At 44.1% G+C, this 17953-nt stretch overlaps 1 protein-coding gene across 1 annotated transcript; it reads left to right on the top strand.

Moving 5' to 3' along the window:
- Positions 1-5956: 5956 nt before the first annotated feature.
- Positions 5957-7576, top strand: hrh1 (histamine receptor H1; the record flags this gene model as incomplete). The annotated part of the gene is made up of 1 exon (XM_083971624.1): positions 5957-7576. One exon carries the CDS (start codon positions 5957-5959, stop codon positions 7574-7576), a length of 1620 nt encoding a protein of 539 aa, XP_083827750.1.
- Positions 7577-17953: the final 10377 nt, after the last annotated feature.

Below are 17953 nucleotides of genomic sequence, written 5' to 3'. Positions count from 1 at the left end.
CAGTGCAGGCATTTAATACATCATTTAATATTTAGCGCAGACAAAAAACATTTATGAAAAACAATCTAGCTCAAATGTTAACATACTTACTGTTTGGTTCTTTCAACCTCATCGCACAGTCTTCATAAACGCATGCAGGTCAAAGGTCATCGGATAACAAGCTGTAAAACAATGTTACTGTAATATCATCTCAAGTGCTGTTTTGATGACAACATTTGTAGTGTATCTTCAGTTCAGTAACCCTGTGCATAAACTAATCAGTGTGCTTACTGTAAAGGGACATTGTGTAACTTCTCCTGTTATCTATTCACGAAAATCGATTATTTCGTTCAAAAGTATGTTTTTCATTAATCAGTAATCCCCCCCATCAATAAACTGAAGTGTTCCTTTCAGCTCTGAATGAGCCGTTCATATCATTCATATCTACATGGAGCGGGTAAGCTCGGTGCTGGCTGCCATGTTGTGTCGCCATGTTTTTATGTTCAGTGGCAGCGTGACGGTAGGAAACCACGGAAACTCACCGGAGACACCGGAGCTGTCGGCTCAGGTCGAGGTGGCGTCTGTGAAAAGTCACCGCGGTAACGCAGTGAGGAGGAATGGAGCCTTACACTGATGCTGCATTCACCTGCAGTCAGGCAGACGGCCGTCGGTAACAAACCAGATGTCATTTTAGTCACAGAAGTCGAGAGAAAGCCGGTAAAACGTGGGTCAGGTCAACAATACGACATCGCCATGACAACATATTGTCAAGTGTATTGTTTTGCCTCGTGCTGACGGACCACTTGTTTACATAGAGGCTTGTTTATGCCGTTACTTGCAGCGGCTGTCGTCTTCCCAATTTCACGTGAATGCAGCATGAAAAATACGATTGAGTTGCTTGCGATATACAACCGCAACGCTAGATGGGAGTAATTCCTACACAATGTACCTTTAAAGGTATACAGAAATGGCCGTTTGTCCTGTTTGTCGTGCCGAGTTGTCACAAGTTGCTGCACGAGTTTACCCGAGTAAGGAAAACGAATTTGATTGGTCGCTATTGAGCGGGCGGGATATTCAAAGCTTGGGCGAGACCGAGCTCCGTGTGTGTGTGTGTGTCTCAAACGTTTGATTGACGAATGACGGATCCAATATCACTGGCTGATGAATCGTGAGCAGGCTGACGTATAATCCGTGCGCCTGCATTATCCAATGCGAAAAAAAAATACCACACTTTCATCCCGGATTTTATCAAAAATAGAATTTTGCACAAAGTTTGGCCTACATCGTCTGATAGATGAGTTATTACACTAATTTTATGACCCAGAGTGGGTTCAAATTCAATTTTCTTTAAGCTTTAAAGCAGAAGTAAGCGATCCGGTCGTTTTGGCTAATGCTGCGTTCCAGGCCGGCTTTTGAAACCGTAAATTACAGGTTCAAGTCACAACTTACGACTTTGTAGCGTTCCAGGCAACCCACTCGTGTTTTTTCGACCTGTTTTACCTGTGAAAGTCACTATAACGGCCACTCGTAACTTCCGACCCATGAACTCGTACCAGATTGAACTGGTATGACTTCACAGGTCGGAAAAACACGAGTTACGAGTTTCCTTGAACGCACCATAACAGTCCTCGTCCCTACGTCACCACATTCACGGCGTCCCTTGGCTGCACACACAGCCCTGCATGCCGTTCTCTCTCCTCATTGGATAAAAACTGTAGGATACGAGAAATGTTTTCTCCTCGGCTCAGAGCAGAGCAGAGTGACTGACAGACCCGTGTTTCAGACCAAACACTCTATGTAAGTGATTGCTGTCGGAAGATATAACTATTTAAGACTTATATTAACACAAATATATCACTTACTTCTGCTTTAAGTATTCTCCTTTTAGATGCCATGAAATTGTAATATTATTGTAATTCCCGATAGGGTTTCATACTTTGTTTAGAGTCGTAAAATGACTGATCTCTGCTCTTGAAACAGTTGTCGAGTTTTTATGCATCAGCCAACATCAGGCAAAGTTCAATAAAACTGTTCATTTGTCATCTCAGGACAATGGAATCATTACATCTGATCTCAAACTAGCTGCTGTGAGGCAGCAGAGTGGCAGGTACTGCTGCTGCTTCACCTCCCCTAATGTGAAGTGTCCTTGAGGCCAAGGTTTTTAATTATTATTATTATTAATTAAGTCTCTATATCTTGACCCTGTTAAATGAGCCAATTAATTGCAACACAGCTCACACAACTGGATTAAATTTGATTCTGATGTTGCCCAGACATGACACTAACAGGGTCTCCTCTCAGTTTCTGAGTACTGACACCTTGAGTTTCATGACCTTATGAACTAACCCCCTACAGTCACACACATATTGGGCTTCCCTTTGACCATTTGACAATGGGTCTAAGCCCCGAGTCAGTGAGGATTCAGATGAGAATCAGCACACTGGCAGGATCAATAGGAGCATCATCACACCACTGCAGAGAGATGTGCTGAATGTTATCAATCACTTTGCCATTGCTCTGCTACTGTGCAACCAAGTTTCAAGTGTGGGCATTGCTCCAACAGAAGAGCAGGATTCACAGTCAGCCGATGTCTTATCAGTTCAGTCAAAGCATCCTCAGTTGGCATGTTATCTTTTGGCAGATGAGGATGTTTGTTCTGGTTTAGAGAGACATGATCAGTTGCAATAAAGCTCTGTGTTAAAGTCCAACAACCCTCCTCATTTAATGAGTATGTGAGAAGTGAACATGCTGCCTCACCTGTTCAGCACCATAATTCCCCTCTTTAATAAAGATAATACACCTTGTTGCAGCCATTTTTATGAAGACTTCCTATGACAGCAGTGTGTTTTGGACTAAGAAACATTAATCCTGCCTGGCACCTTGCATGCTGAGTTTCATCACTCCAGCTTGTGTTTTGTGATTGGAGGAATTTATGGTGTTACCATGGTCCCTTGCTACTACTGCTGTATATTCTCCAACAACCCAACGCCCAGACCCCACCCTCACATTTATCTGATGATGAATTAGATATCTCATGCAGTAGACATCAGTGTTCAGCCACCTTCAATCACTGATTTTTTTTTTTTTTTTTCACACAGGAAGTTAATTCCCCTGCTCACATCGTGCGTACAACTGTGCAGTAAATCCCGACACAGTGAATCATGGCACTGCGAATCACAATGCGCCTCTCCATCAGGTGAAAGCCCCCTATTTTTCTTTTCTTTTTCTTTTTCTTTTTTATGGCTGCACTTGTTCAACGGGATGTCATGTGGACTCATTCAGCCTTCCGTGAGGGAGGGGGGAGCGGGGGGGAGAGATCGGTGGTGGGGCGGGAGGTGGACTTCCTCTCCCATCCACACCTCCTCCTGTCCTTCACTCGTCTTCTCATTTTTTTTTTATACGAGCAGGAATAAAAGCGGACTGTTGTGGAAATTCACTGCGGTAAGTCTGAAAATCAGTACTTTACATCTGCTTGGAGAGGGAATGAAGTCATTGTTAATCTGATCAACTTTTTAATGGCAAATGAACAAAAGCCGTTTTTTAATTATTTATTTTAGATAGACGAGTCGATAGCATTCACACCGTTTGACAGCGTAAAAGTTGAGTGTGTGACCGTGCAGCAGTTCAACAGGTGGCTCCTCGCGCACCGACTCGTAGTATTACGCACGAGAGCCATTATTCATTTTGATAGATAGGCTCCATCAGGTCTCAACAGGGCAAGAGATAGCACGATTAATCTGTGTCCTGTGCTCTTTTCTAATTACATCAGACATACAATGACCATTACAGATAATCATATTCAACAAATTAGTCTTGGATAAATATCCTGTCCTTTTTTGGTGCGATATGCAGAAAATATACAGATATTCCCCCCCTTTCTTCTTATAAAATCATCCACCCCTCTTTACTCTTTTAGTCTTTGAGAATTTGGTGAGTAATGAGCTTTCTAAACATTTATGTTGCGGAGGCAGTTACTGTATAAACAGAGTGAGGAAAATATTTACAATCAGCCATGAGCTCAGATAAAGAGCCAAAGACATTTAGGAAAGATATTGATAAACCATAGATAGGTCTATTAACTCAGTCACTTGTATCAAAGCTTATTAAGAGTCAACAAATGTGAAAGAGCAGGCACACTTAGTATAGTATAGTATAGTATGGTATAGTATAGTATAGTATAGTATAGTATGTATTTATTCAGTCAGTCACACACACACCATAGAATGCTTATACTATTTGTCTATCCTTCAAATCCTGAATTAAGCTTTAGTTTGTTGGGTTTTTGCCCTTCATATTTAAAGCATTTTTACACTTTCATTTTAATTATGAAATTAAAAAGAAGAAAATGGTCACCACTTGAGCCTTATTGTATGAATAATGCTGCAGCCAGTGTCTCCACTTGATTAACTGACTTGCACCCTAAAGCTGGAAGGCTCTTGATAAATCCCCTGCTTGGAGACTTAACATCCATCATGCAGCATCCACAGAATAACACATAGTTCATTAACACCTCCAATACTATCAGGCTGTCTGGCTTATTCGTGTATTTATTTACTTGGTGAATTAGTTGAGGCAAGGAGATGTAAAGGTAGGGGTGCTTACAAGTGTAAAGACATCTTTAGTCTTTCAGAAATTGCGCTCATTTAAATATCAAAACTGGATGGTGGAGTGAGTCACTTTATGAGGATGCTCTGCCAAAAACCTTTCAGCCCCCATTACCGCTGTGAGCGATGCTGTTTCCCACTGACCAAAAAACACCCAAGCTCACTGAGGTTTTTTTTTCTTTCCTCCTCCTGAATGTGTGTCATCATTGAATAAGCATAGATAGATAGATAGATAGATAGATAGATAGATAGATAGATAGATAGATAGATAGATAGATAGATAGATAGATAGATAGATAGATAGATAGATAGATAGATAGATCACCTGGAGTAGATCTAACAGTCCTGCAGTGAGGACAGCTTCCTTTTTCACACCCGCACTTGTCTGCTGCTGTGTAGTTGATTGTATTTGCCACATTCCACTTGTGTGTATTTAAGAAAGCCAGCTGGACCGTGAAAGAGAAAGAGCAACACAGACTTTAATCAACTAGCATTGTATCCAAACCTAAAGCATGAACACATCAGATTACATGTAAAACCTTTTTTAAAGGTACTACATGTAAAAATGTGAAGCCAGTCAGTGGACTATATTACATGTAGAAAATTAAAAAAAAACATCTGGTGAATGTAGCTGTTTGATTACATTGATGAGCCTCTGGGTGCAAGCATGCAAACAGTGACTGATAACGCTAGATAAGAGATTTTATAGTAGCATGCACCAGGAACAGGTCAGGTCAACAAGTTCACTCTGCAACTTTTTGATACTGCCAATGCATTGCATGGTAATTCACACTTTCCCATTGACTGTGAGCCAAAAAGGATTCTGACAGCAGTTCTCTCAGCAGCCACCACCAGTATCATTAGTAACAAGGGTTTTATGAATGTTACACCCCGCTCCTTTAAGTTTCTCTATTTTGTCTATTTTGAATCCTGTCTTTTTTTTTTATAGTTTGTTTATCTCTCATCAGTCTGCTAGCCTAAAGTTTTTTTCTGAAGCATGTTTAAAGGCATCTTGGATTGGCATTTGCACAGGAAAGAGGACTTTAAAATTCTTTCAGATTTAAATGAGGAAAATAAAGATTAGAAATGTGACAAATTCTAACAGTATACTATATCTTCTCTATGTTTTCCAGGTATTAACTGTTGGGATTTATCTGGCACCTGGACTAAAGATCAACACAACACCGATTAAGTCTTCTCCGGTATTTGATGGATTGCCTTTTTCCCAGGTCATTTGTGAGTGTTGGATCCAGATGAGTTAAATACACTTTCCTCACCTGATCCAAAGCTAATGGTGCATACATGGCTTGTACCACAGTGATCAATAGACCTCCACAATGTGACAGCATCTAGAGGTGACCATCTCATCTACCATGATGGAATCAGGTCTATCACCTTCCACGGAGCTACACCACAACACCAGCAGCTACGACAGTAACAGTAACGCCAGCTGGAGTGGTAATCAGACCCTCACCCTCCATGGCCGCTTCCACAACGCCCTGTTAGGGGTCTTTCTGGGACTACTTTCTCTCCTCACTATCATCATGAACCTGCTTGTTCTCTACGCCGTGAAGAGAGAAAAGAGCCTCCACACCGTCGGGAACTTGTACATTGTCAGTCTGTCGGTGGCAGATCTGATTGTCGGGACCACAGTTATGCCGCTGAACTTGATGTATTTATTAGAGGATGAATGGAAGCTGGGCCGTGCCGTGTGCCAGTTTTGGCTCATTATGGACTATGTGGCAAGCACAGCATCAATTTTCAGCTTGTTTATCCTGTGTTTGGACCGGTACCGTTCTGTCAGACAACCGCTTAAGTACCTAAAGTACCGGACACGGGGAAAAGCCAGTGTGATGATTTCAGGCGCCTGGCTGCTGTCGATGATGTGGATTATTCCAATTTTAGGATGGAGGTCTTTCACACACGTAGACCTTAAACCTGAAGAGGAGAACAAATGTGACACGGATTTCCGCTTTGTCACGTGGTTTAAGGTCATTACTGCCGTCTTTAACTTCTATGTACCCTCACTTTTGATGCTGTGGTTTTACACACACATCTACTTGGCTGTGAGACAACACCTGAGAGACAGAGAGAGAATCATCCATCCAACCGATTCATTTGGGGAAATGGAGAATGGACAAAATGTAAAAACGCTGGAGAAAAGTGACTCCAAATCACCCAAGCGGGAGTGTGAGACTCCAAGCAAACTCTCTAAAAAACAACGCTTGTTGGACCAGAACACTTTAGATCAGGTGTATTCTTTTGAAGACTCTAGTAAAACCAAAGCTGCTCCCTCTAACCCTCACAGAAATATTGCTGTAAAGTGCCAGCAGAAGTCACTGCTCGCCATGACAACAAAACCATTCAGAATGTCACGTAAGGCCAAAAGGTGCTCTCTGTCGCCCGAGGAAAAACAGTCAGATGCCGAGACTCCCCTGAGTCTACCTTCAGTTCCACAGGACGTCGTTCTCTCAGACGGGACTAATGAGAACAGACATCAAGCGTCCTTGAACGAATGTCACGTCACGGTACCAAACTCAGTTAGCGGCGTCTGCGATATCAGTCAGATTTCAGACGTCCAAAGGTACGTGTCTGTGCTCTATAGCGACTACGACCCCAGTCACGCTCTGCCCTGGAGCGATGAAGGGGTTAAAGATGCCAAATTGGACCCGGCCAACGTGGCGACTCTGAGACAGACGTGGCAAAAGTTTATCGACCAATCGCGTCAGCGCATCCAAAGTCTGAGGATCCATAAAGAGCACAAAGCCGCCAAGCAGTTGGGCTTTATAATCGCTGCTTTCATGTTGTGTTGGATACCGTACTTCATAGCTTTCATGGTCATGGCATTCTGCAAGGAGTGCGTGCACCACGACCTCCACATGTTCACCATATGGCTAGGTTACATCAACTCCACTCTCAACCCTTTCATATACCCGCTCTGCAACGGGAACTTCAAACGAGTCTTCAAAAATATTCTCAACATTCGTTTATGACTGATTGTACTAGGGGAATAAGCCGAACAAAATCAGAGGTGTTAAAATACAGCTGGCATTCAAAGATGAGGAGGAAATAGTTGACTTAATGGAAGACTTTTAAAATGTACTGTAGATAAAACCATACATGTATGTTGAGTGTCAGTTATTTGTTAGTTGTTTGTCTTATCTTCTTTCTATAACTTGCTGCACCTCTCAGAGTCATGGCAACAGTTGAATGTAATTTATTTGAAGTGTGTCAATGCTCAGAGGCCTTTGACCTCAAAGAAATTGGATATCTGACCAGGGAAACAGTCTCGGTCTGGTCCATGAATGACATAAATGTTTTTAAGAAAATCTTTTTTATTTATTTATTTGCACTGTAGAAGAAAAGAGATTGGGTTATGTTTTATTTAATACACTTTTTGAAGGATTTTAAGCATGCAAGCTTTAAATGTTTCATAAAATTAAAGCCATCATCTTAACAAATATAAGATAAAGTAATCTTCTTCTTTGGTTTTTTCTGTTGGTGCTTCATCATGCTATGTCAACATTATGTGAGTTAAGATAATATTAACAAAACAGAACAAATACCTATATATATTCTATACCATATTCATTTATACATACAGTATAAGCTCTATGCAGTAGCTCAAGATGTGCATAATAGGTCACATTTCGAAAACATCACAGTGTTTGCAGGGCAGCAACTTAAACCCTGTTTTCAAACCACAGAGAGATTGTTTTTCTTCTAAGAAAACTGCCCTTTAACCACCGATCGCTACAGTAAGCCTTTCACACTCATCTGTATTGTGAAGCATCAAATATAATTCCACAGAGCCATGAAAAAGCAGCCATAAATCTGAGGCTCCTGTAATGCATTTGTATTGAATTAAATATTTGGAGCAAACAAACGCATCCGTCAGGCTCTAGAGACACAGCACAATCACAAGACGTTTCAAACAATAAAAGCTAAGCCCACAATCCTCTTGTGATGAGGTTCGCATTTAACCATTCCCACAATATAAATCCAATTAATTAAAGCAGAAGTAAGTGATATATTTGTGTTAATATAAGTCTTAAATAGTTATATCTTCCGACAGCAATCACTTATATAGAGTGTTTGGACTGAAACACGGGTCTCTCAGTCACTCTGCTCTGCTCTGAGCCGAGGAGAAAACATTTCTCGTATCCTACAGTTTTTATCCAATGAGGAGAGAGAACAGCATGCAGGGCTGTGTGTGCAGCCAAGGGACGCCGTGAATGTGGTGACGTAGGGACGAGGACTGTTATGGTGCGTTCAAGGCAGCCCGTAACTCGTGTTTTTCCGACCTGTGAAGTCATACCAGTTCGATCTGGTACGAGTTCACGGGTCGGAAGTTACGAGTGGCCGTTATAGTGACTTTCACAGGCAACAGGTCGGAAAAACACGAGTGGGTTGCCTGGTACGCTACAAAATCGTAAGTTGTGACTTGAAGCTGTAATTTACGGTTTCAAAAGCCTGCCTGGAACGCAGCATTAGCCGAAACGACCGGATCGCTTACTTCTGCTTTAAGTTCTGTTTGAATTTTCACAAATGGTCAAAACTCACTAAATATTAAGTCTATCACAGTTTTGATTTTTTTTATATGTGACGTATAAAGTCTGAGATGAGCTGCTGTGTTCACTGCTGTCGTCTCTTTCTCCTATGTACATCAAGACACTCATAATGCATCCTGTGTACAGTACAATGAACACTGACAGGTTGTGAGTCACTACTTAGCCAAATCAAACACATCAGAGGGGGGGGGGGTGGGACTGAGCCAGGCGATGTGATGATGTGAAGAAGCTTGCGTGTGATTGCACAGAGCACATCTTTGTCAACAAAACTGAGCCAGTGTCAGGCAGGTCCTCAGGATTTACATGTGTTCTGGATATTCTTTTGTATTGGTTTCACATATCAAAGCTATTAAGTATATATTTACTGCATATTCTGTCCCGTTGTGACAATGCTCTCATCATGTATCACAGTGGCCAATGAAATGCTTTGATGTTCATTGAATTCATGGATATTTCTGCAACAATGGTTTCTCCAATTTGGACACTTCTACGAATAAATTTGAGCTGTGTTATCGAAGTTTTATTGCTGCCAACAGGGAGCAAAGGTCTTGGTGTATCATTCTAATGATCATAATAATGAATGATAATGCTCTTTGTAATAAAAAACAGAATATCTCTGTTGTACAGTCACTTATCCTGCTTTTCGAAATGAGGCAACTATACGTGCACACTGTGTGTTTGTATAAATTCTGTTACACTTAGCTACAGGTTTGTAAAACTAAAAGTAAAACTAATGGGTTTTTGAGGATCGGGTCATAGAGGACTTTTGTGCCATCATCATCATCTAAATACCTAATTCAGACTAACTCCTGGCTAATCTAAAAATAGGCAAAGAGGAGGTGTGTGGAGCATATAGTCAACCACCTGTCACTCAAATCAGCATGCCTTCATTTATTCGGAACCTTAAGCCTTAATATTTATAATAAAGTCATATTAAAATTTCCCACCAATAAGTTTTCATAGAGGAGAAAATTAGCTCTATGTTGAAACTGTTTTTTATCTTAGACCCTGAAAGGCTTTGGGGTCTAGGGATATATAGCTTATTTATCTGTGCTCCTTTAGTCTGGGCCAATTGCAGTCCAGTCAAATCTATTTATGCATCCCAAAATCTCAAATCACATTTTGGACCAAAGAACTGTGTAATCTGTACAACATGCATCACCCTCTTAAGTAGATCAACTTCAGCATGTGTTTGTGCATGCAATCAAGTTTGTGGCATGTTTTTACACACACAAACCTTTAGTAAATCAGGCCGTTGGTGTTTTATGCTCTGACAGTCACACAAATGTCCATTGTTTGAAATGCTATCTCATTGAACCGAGTCATGCTGATGCATGCATGTGGTGCTGTTTAGCCTTCTAATTCCTCAACAGCAACACAATGTTTATTATAACAGAGGTACCTCACCTAAATGAGTCCAACTCTGGCATTTAACAGCACTGACATGGTACATCAACCATTTATGCAACAATGCACAACTTCTGCGCTAGATAGGAAAAGGATAGCTGGAAGAGAGGGACAGTTGTTACCATGATTCAGCTGTCAGAAGAACAACTTTGACACTTTTCCTCTTAAAGTCCACCTGTAAATAATGTGAACAAAATGAGGCAGTGCAACACCTGGTCACGGGTAATTAGAAAGAATGAGTATTATGAGAATATTATCTGTATAGATAATAAACATAAAGCCTGACACCTTCTACTTATACTCCAGACCTGTTGAATATGTGCAGGGTGTTCTTGTAGCGACAGACAGCTCCATTGGTTGTGGTCACCTCACAAAACAAACAAACAAAAAAAAGTCATCTTTTTTTAGGCATGCACTTGAACTATTGATTGGGCCCCCATACTGCTACTGTATAGCAGATGAGAAAGGATCCTATTTATCCTATTGCTGGTTTACTTTGCATCATCCTTATGCTTGTTGCTCCTGTTCAGTTAAATCATCAACACAAGATGTTCTGGCATTTATTTTCCACCTCCATACCATCAAACATGCCCTGGGAAATGTTGTAAGAAAATGAATGAATAAATAAATAAATAAAATACATGAAACCTAAAATTAACTTGTTACACACAGCATTTTCACAGAAAGTTATAAATACAATGTGATATGAAACTTAAATAGATGTACATCTCACTGACCGCATGCAGGTAAAGGTAAATTTGACTACAGACTTAATTTACATGAACTATACAGCAACGTAACTTCAACATCCTGTCGTACACCAGACTATCTACAAAGACTGATGCTCTCAAGCATGGTCAAAGACAGTTACTTTTTGACGGAATTACATAGCATATAAGAAAGACTGTCAGGTGGGAGGGTTTTGGACCAGAGTGTGGAGCCGGACTCGGGGGTGCGAGTAATGAAAAGAGTTTATTAACAAAAAAATGGTAAGTCCAAAAGTACAAACGAAAAACAACCACCAACTGAGGGGCGAGAACTGAAAAGGTGGTGGCGGCAGGGGACGAGCTGACCCAAGGCACGGTGGACTCCAAAACGTGGTTGTCGCATGGAACGGAATAATCTGGCAGCTGGGTGCACTAGCGAAAGGGCTTTTGAGGAGCTTGATGAAGGTGGAATTGGATGCAGGTGTGCAACCTGGAAGTGGGTCAGCTCCGCCCCCTGTCACCACACACCTAAACGGAGGGAAGGAAAAAAAAGAGAAACACAAGCACAGGCCAACACAAAATCCAAATCAAACCAAAACCATGACAGTACCCCCCCCTCAACGGACGCCACCTGGCGGCCCACCTGGTTTCCCAGGGTAACGTCGATAAAAGTCCCGAAGGAGAGTCTTGTCCAAAATAAGAGCCCTGCTCACCCATGACCGGTCCTCAGGACCGTACCCCTCCCAGTCCACGAGATATTGGAAACCACGGCCCCGGCGACGGACGTCCAGCAACTGGCGGACCGTGTGTGCAGGGTGCCCATCAATGATACGGGCGGGAGGGGGGGGGTCGGCCGGAGGGCTAAGTGGACTCAGAGCAACGGGCTTCAGGAGAGAGACATGGAAGGCAGGATGGATCTTGAGAGCAGGAGGCAACTTAAGTTTGACCACAGAGGGGTTAATGATCTTGTCAATAGGATATGGACCAATGTACCTGGGAGCGAGTTTCTTGGACTCCACTTGCAGCGGTAAATCTCTGGCTGACAGCCATACCTGTTGACCCACTTGATACTCTGGGGCTGGAGTCCTATGGCGGTCGGCGATGCGGCGATTACGTTCCGTGGTCCGTATGATGGCAGCCCGGGCCTCCTGCCAGACCCGACGGGCACGTCGAAGATGGGCCTGGACCGATGGCACAGCGATCTCAGTCTCCTGACTAGGGAAAAGAGGGGGTTGGAAACCCAGGGAAACCATGAACGGTGACATACCTGTGGCAGAATGGACCAGGGTGTTATGGGCATATTCCACCCATGTCAGATGGGTGGACCAGGAGGCTGGGCGTTGAGCTGCAACACACCTCAGGGATGCCTCCAAATCCTGATTGGCACGCTCTGTCTGGCCGTTGGTCTGGGGGTGATACCCAGAGGAGAGGCTGACAGAGGCCCCCAGCGCCTGGCAGAAAGCCCTCCACACCCGGGAGGTGAACTGGGGGCCCCGGTCTGAAACGATGTCTGAGGGGATCCCATGGAGGCGGAAAACGTGAATCACTAGCAGGTCAGCTGTATCCAATGCTGAGGGGAGCTGCTTCAGAGGAACAAAATGGACTGCCTTGGAGAAACGATCAACAATGGTTAAAATTACCGTATTACCCTCTGATGGTGGTAACCCCGTGACAAAGTCCACAGCAATGTGAGACCAGGGTCGTTGAGGGACAGGTAAGGGACGCAGGAGGCCAGCTGGAGCTCGGTTGGAGGATTTGCTTCGGGCACAGACAGAGCAGGCGGCAACAAACTCCCTGGTGTCAGTGCTCATGGACGGCCACCAGAAGCGCTGTTGAAGGAGGGAAAGCGTCCGGTGATATCCAGGATGACACGCCACCTTGGAGGCGTGTCCCCATTGGAGCACAGGAGACCTCAGGGAGGAGGGAACAAAAAGGCGATCTGGTGGACAGGCTTCAGGTGGTGGATGATCTTGGTGGGCCTCCTGGACCACCCTCTCGATCTCCCACCTGGCTGCTCCAACCACACAGGTGGGTGGAAGGATCCTCTCAGCCGGAGTCTCTTCAACCACCGGTGCAAACTGGCGTGACAGGGCATCAGGCTTTGCATTTCGAGACCCAGGGCGGTAGGTGAGGGTGAAGTGGAACCTTCCCAGGAACAGAGCCCACCGGGCCTGACGACTATTGAGTCTACGTGCAGAATGAAGATAAGCCAAGTTTTTATGGTCAGTCCAAACTATAAAAGGATGTACTGCACCTTCCAACCAATGTCTCCACTCCTGCAGGGCCAGCACAACTGCAAGAAGCTCCCTGTTCCCCACATCATAATTCTTCTCTGCAGGTGTCAGACGACGTGAGAAGAATGCACAGGGGTGGAGCTTCTGATCCTCAGGAGAACGTTGGGAGAGAATGGCACCAACTCCTGTGTCGGAGGCATCAGCTTCCACGATAAACTGCAAATCTGGGTCTGGATGAATGAGCACAGGAGCAGTGGAGAACATAGTCTTTAAAACATCAAATGCCTCCTGAGCACTAGGAGTCCACAAAAAGGGACGCTTAACAGAGGTGAGTTGAGTTAATGGTATTGCAATCCTACTGTAGTTCCTGATGAACCTCCTGTAAAAATTTGCAAAACCCAAAAACCTTTGGAGCTGTTTTCGGGTCTCTGGAGTTGGCCAGTCCAAAACAGCCTGAATCTTGGTCGGATCGGGTTCCAACTGGCCCTGCCCAACCACATACCCCAGAAACCCAACAGAGGGAGCATGAAACTGGCATTTTTCAGCTTTCACAAACAGTTTGTTTTCTAAAAGTCTTTGGAGAACTGCCCGGACATGACTGACATGCTCCTGCTCACTCTGGGAGAAAATCAAAATGTCATCAATGTAAACAAAAACAAATTTATCAAGCATATCCCGAAGAACATCGTTCATGAGAGCTTGAAAAACTGCGGGCGCATTCGTTAAGCCGAATGGCATTACCTGGTACTCAAAGTGTCCTAAATGAGTATTAAAGGCAGTCTTCCATTCATCTCCCTTCTTAATCCTTACCAGGTGGTAGGCATTCCGGAGGTCCAGTTTCGTGAACAGGACGGCATCACGCAGGGGAGAGAAAGCAGAGTCAATCAGAGGTAATGGGTACTTGTTTTTAACAGTTATGTCATTCAAACCTCTGTAGTCGATGCAGGGTCGAAGTGACCCGTCCTTCTTTGCCACAAAAAAGAACCCTGCACCGACTGGAGAAGACGAGGGCCGGATGAGACCCGCTGCCAGAGAGTCATGAATATAGGTCTCCATGGCCTCTCTCTCTGGTCTGGAGATATTGTAGAGCTTCTTGGTCGGAAGGGGGGCGCCTGGCAGCAACTCAATAGCACAATCATAGGGTCTGTGGGGGGGTAAGGACAGGGCCCTATCCTTGCTGAAAACAAAACTTAAATCATGATAGGCACTAGGGACCACTGATAAGTCAATGTCCTCCATGGGACTAGGAACCTCAGCTACACTAGCTGGAATAGCAGACTTCAAACAATGGAGGTGACAAAACCTACTCCATGACGTGACAGAAATAGTGGACCAGTCTATAGTGGGGTTATGGAGCTTTAACCACGGTAACCCCAATACCACAGGCGTGGAGGGAGCAGACATGACATGAAATACCACCTCTTCTGTGTGGTTGCCTGACAGTACAAGGGTGATGGGAACAGTGGTATGAGTTACAGAGGAGATTAAGCGGCCGTCTAAAGCGAGAACTGACTTGGGTTGGGGTAACTTCACTAGAGGGATGTTGTGTGTGGAAACCAAACCCTCATCCATAAAATTATCATCTGCCCCAGAATCAACTAAAACCTCCACAGAAAGTGAATCTAATGACCGGAGTAGGGTACCTTTAAGCAGAAGACGACTGGTGTGGAGAGGGGATTGAGTCGTGCGGCTCACCAGCGCCCCCCGACCGGTTGGTGAGCCAGCTCTTTTGGCCGGGTAGGGCAGGTTGCCAGATGATGTCCCTCTTGCCCGCAGTAGAGGCACAGCCCCAGCTGAAACCGACGCTGTCTCTCTGCTGGCAGCAATCCAGAGCGTCCCAACTGCATAGGCTCCACTGAAGAGTTGGGTGGTGTGGTTTCTCCAGGTGGCTTGCTGGGAACCCTGGCTGTAGACTCCGGAACCACTGGCTGAAGACGATAGCGAAGGCTGGAAGAGTCTGAAACCACCCTCTGCCTCTCAGACCTCTCCCTGCGTCTCTCCCTCAGTCTGTTATCTAATCTAATGGCTAAACTAATAAGTTCCTCTAAGGAACTGGTCTCGTCCCGGACCGCTAACTCATCCTTGATTTCATCAGATAACCCCTTTAAATATATTCCTTGGAGCGCCACCTCATTCCACCCACTTTCCCCAGCTAGGATGCGAAAATTCAGAGAGTACTGGGATACTGACTCTCTGCCTTGTTTAAGAGATATTAACTGGCTGACTGCCTCCTTGCCTCTCACTGGGTGGTCAAACACTCTTCGCATCTCTTCGGTAAAACTTTCGAAGTCTGAGCACAAGAAAGGGTGGTTCTCTGACATAGCTAGGGTCCATGCGGCTGCTTTATCAGAACACAGACTCATTATAAATGCGACCCGGGACCGATCTGTAGCGTAGGTACTAGGCTGTTGGCTGAACACTAAATTACACTGGTGCAAAAAAGTAGCACATGTCCCTAAATCTCCTGTGTACCTGTTGGGGATGGGGATGTAAGGCTCTCGAGGCTGAGGAGGCAGGGTGGCCACGGACCTGGGAGATGCGGCCCTGGTGCCGGCCGCAGCTGGCGCATCAGATGGCGAACCCAGTCCATGGGCAGCTCCAGCGAGGTACGAGACTTGTGCTGCCACGTTGTCCAAACGTCCGCCGATCTCCGCCACGTTCGTGGTTAATTGTTGTAGAGTCTCAATTATGTGAGCAAACGCCGACTCGTGCTGTCCGAGCAAAACACCCTGAGCTGTTATCGCCTTGTTGAAGCGATCCGACTCCTCTTGGTCCATCTTGGCCAGATTATTCTGTCAGGTGGGAGGGTTTTGGACCAGAGTGTGGAGCCGGACTCGGGGGTGCGAGTAATGAAAAGAGTTTATTAACAAAAAAATGGTAAGTCCAAAAGTACAAACGAAAAACAACCACCAACTGAGGGGCGAGAACTGAAAAGGTGGTGGCGGCAGGGGACGAGCTGACCCAAGGCACGGTGGACTCCAAAACGTGGTTGTCGCATGGAACGGAATAATCTGGCAGCTGGGTGCACTGGCGAAAGGGCTTTTGAGGAGCTTGATGAAGGTGGAATTGGATGCAGGTGTGCAACCTGGAAGTGGGTCAGCTCCGCCCCCTGTCACCACACACCTAAACGGAGGGAAGGAAAAAAAAGAGAAACACAAGCACAGGCCAACACAAAATCCAAATCAAACCAAAACCATGACAAAGACATTCAAGAGAAGAGAAATGAGCGTCGTTTTTGTTTTTACCTCAGCTTGACATGCATAGAGCAAAACCAGCCTGCAGTATCCAACCAGTCTCTTCATTTAATAACTTATTTTACAGACAAGCACACCCATAATAGGTGATTTCTTTGAATGGTAAATGAAGATGACAGTGTCAGTTCCAAACCTCTCACTCTACACACTCATCTCGGTGCAGGTACCGCCATGTTTATGATAAATGCTGTTATTACCTGTTGTGCCAGACAGAGCAGGAGACTCTGAGAAGTCTGAACAACAGGCCTGTAACTTCCCACTCTTCTCCCTGAAGTCACTTCTCCTTTTTTAAGTGCGTCAAACATCCTCATATCCCTATATCAGACCATATCAACATAAAAATCATAATTCTGTAGTTTATATAGCCTTATGTTGTTTGCTACCATGACACAGTGAGTGCTGACTTTAATACTAGATCCTTCACTGTAAGGCAAAGAGGAAAATAAGCAATGGGTGTGCAAATAGCCCACATGCATCAATTTTGTCAAAACCAACACTAGTAAAAAATAAAAAAATAAATAAAAAGTGGAAAAAAGAGGAAACAGATATGAGCTGTTGCCCATGTTAAAGGGCAATTTCCACTGCACAACTATTTATATGGTCAAAATATGAGCTTGTTTGAGGTCCACATCTCATTAGCAAATCTAACAGTACATTACTTGGCAGACAGAAATATGTTGGATTTAGCTCCTCAGTTTATGGCAAAGAAATCAACGTCTGGCACGAATATCAGTGTTTTGATATCAAACAACCCCTATCACTTGTATTGGCCTAGATGTTGCATGGACATGCAGAGTATAGAGGCTCAGACTCTCAATCTGATGTATCCTCTGCACCAAACAAACAACTGGATTTCATTGATATTATTACATTAATTGTATGGAAACCTACCAAGCCCAAGTTCAATGAGTGATAACATGATCGCCTTTGGAGTCGTTTCCTCAGTGAATGACTTAGGAAGTACCTCTTCATCAGCTCATTATTTTCTGGTTAATTTATATTAAGTGATTCATAAAGAGCAAGCCATGTTTACCCGTATATCCAAAGTGTTCATTTATGTTATCATGTACAGCCTACCACACTGAGGCAGTTTGAGGTCCATGTATTTAGACAGGACTTCAAATTGATCCAGGGATCCTCAAAATATTCCTGAGGTAGCGGTCTGTTCCATGGATTTCTATGGAAGATGTCACAGGA

Source organism: Trachurus trachurus (genome assembly GCF_905171665.1).
Source record: "Trachurus trachurus genome assembly, chromosome: 5".
NCBI classification, from domain to species: domain Eukaryota; kingdom Metazoa; phylum Chordata; class Actinopteri; order Carangiformes; family Carangidae; genus Trachurus; species Trachurus trachurus.
Note: the sequence above shows the minus strand (reverse complement) of the source record. Positions and strands in the feature narration are given on the sequence as shown.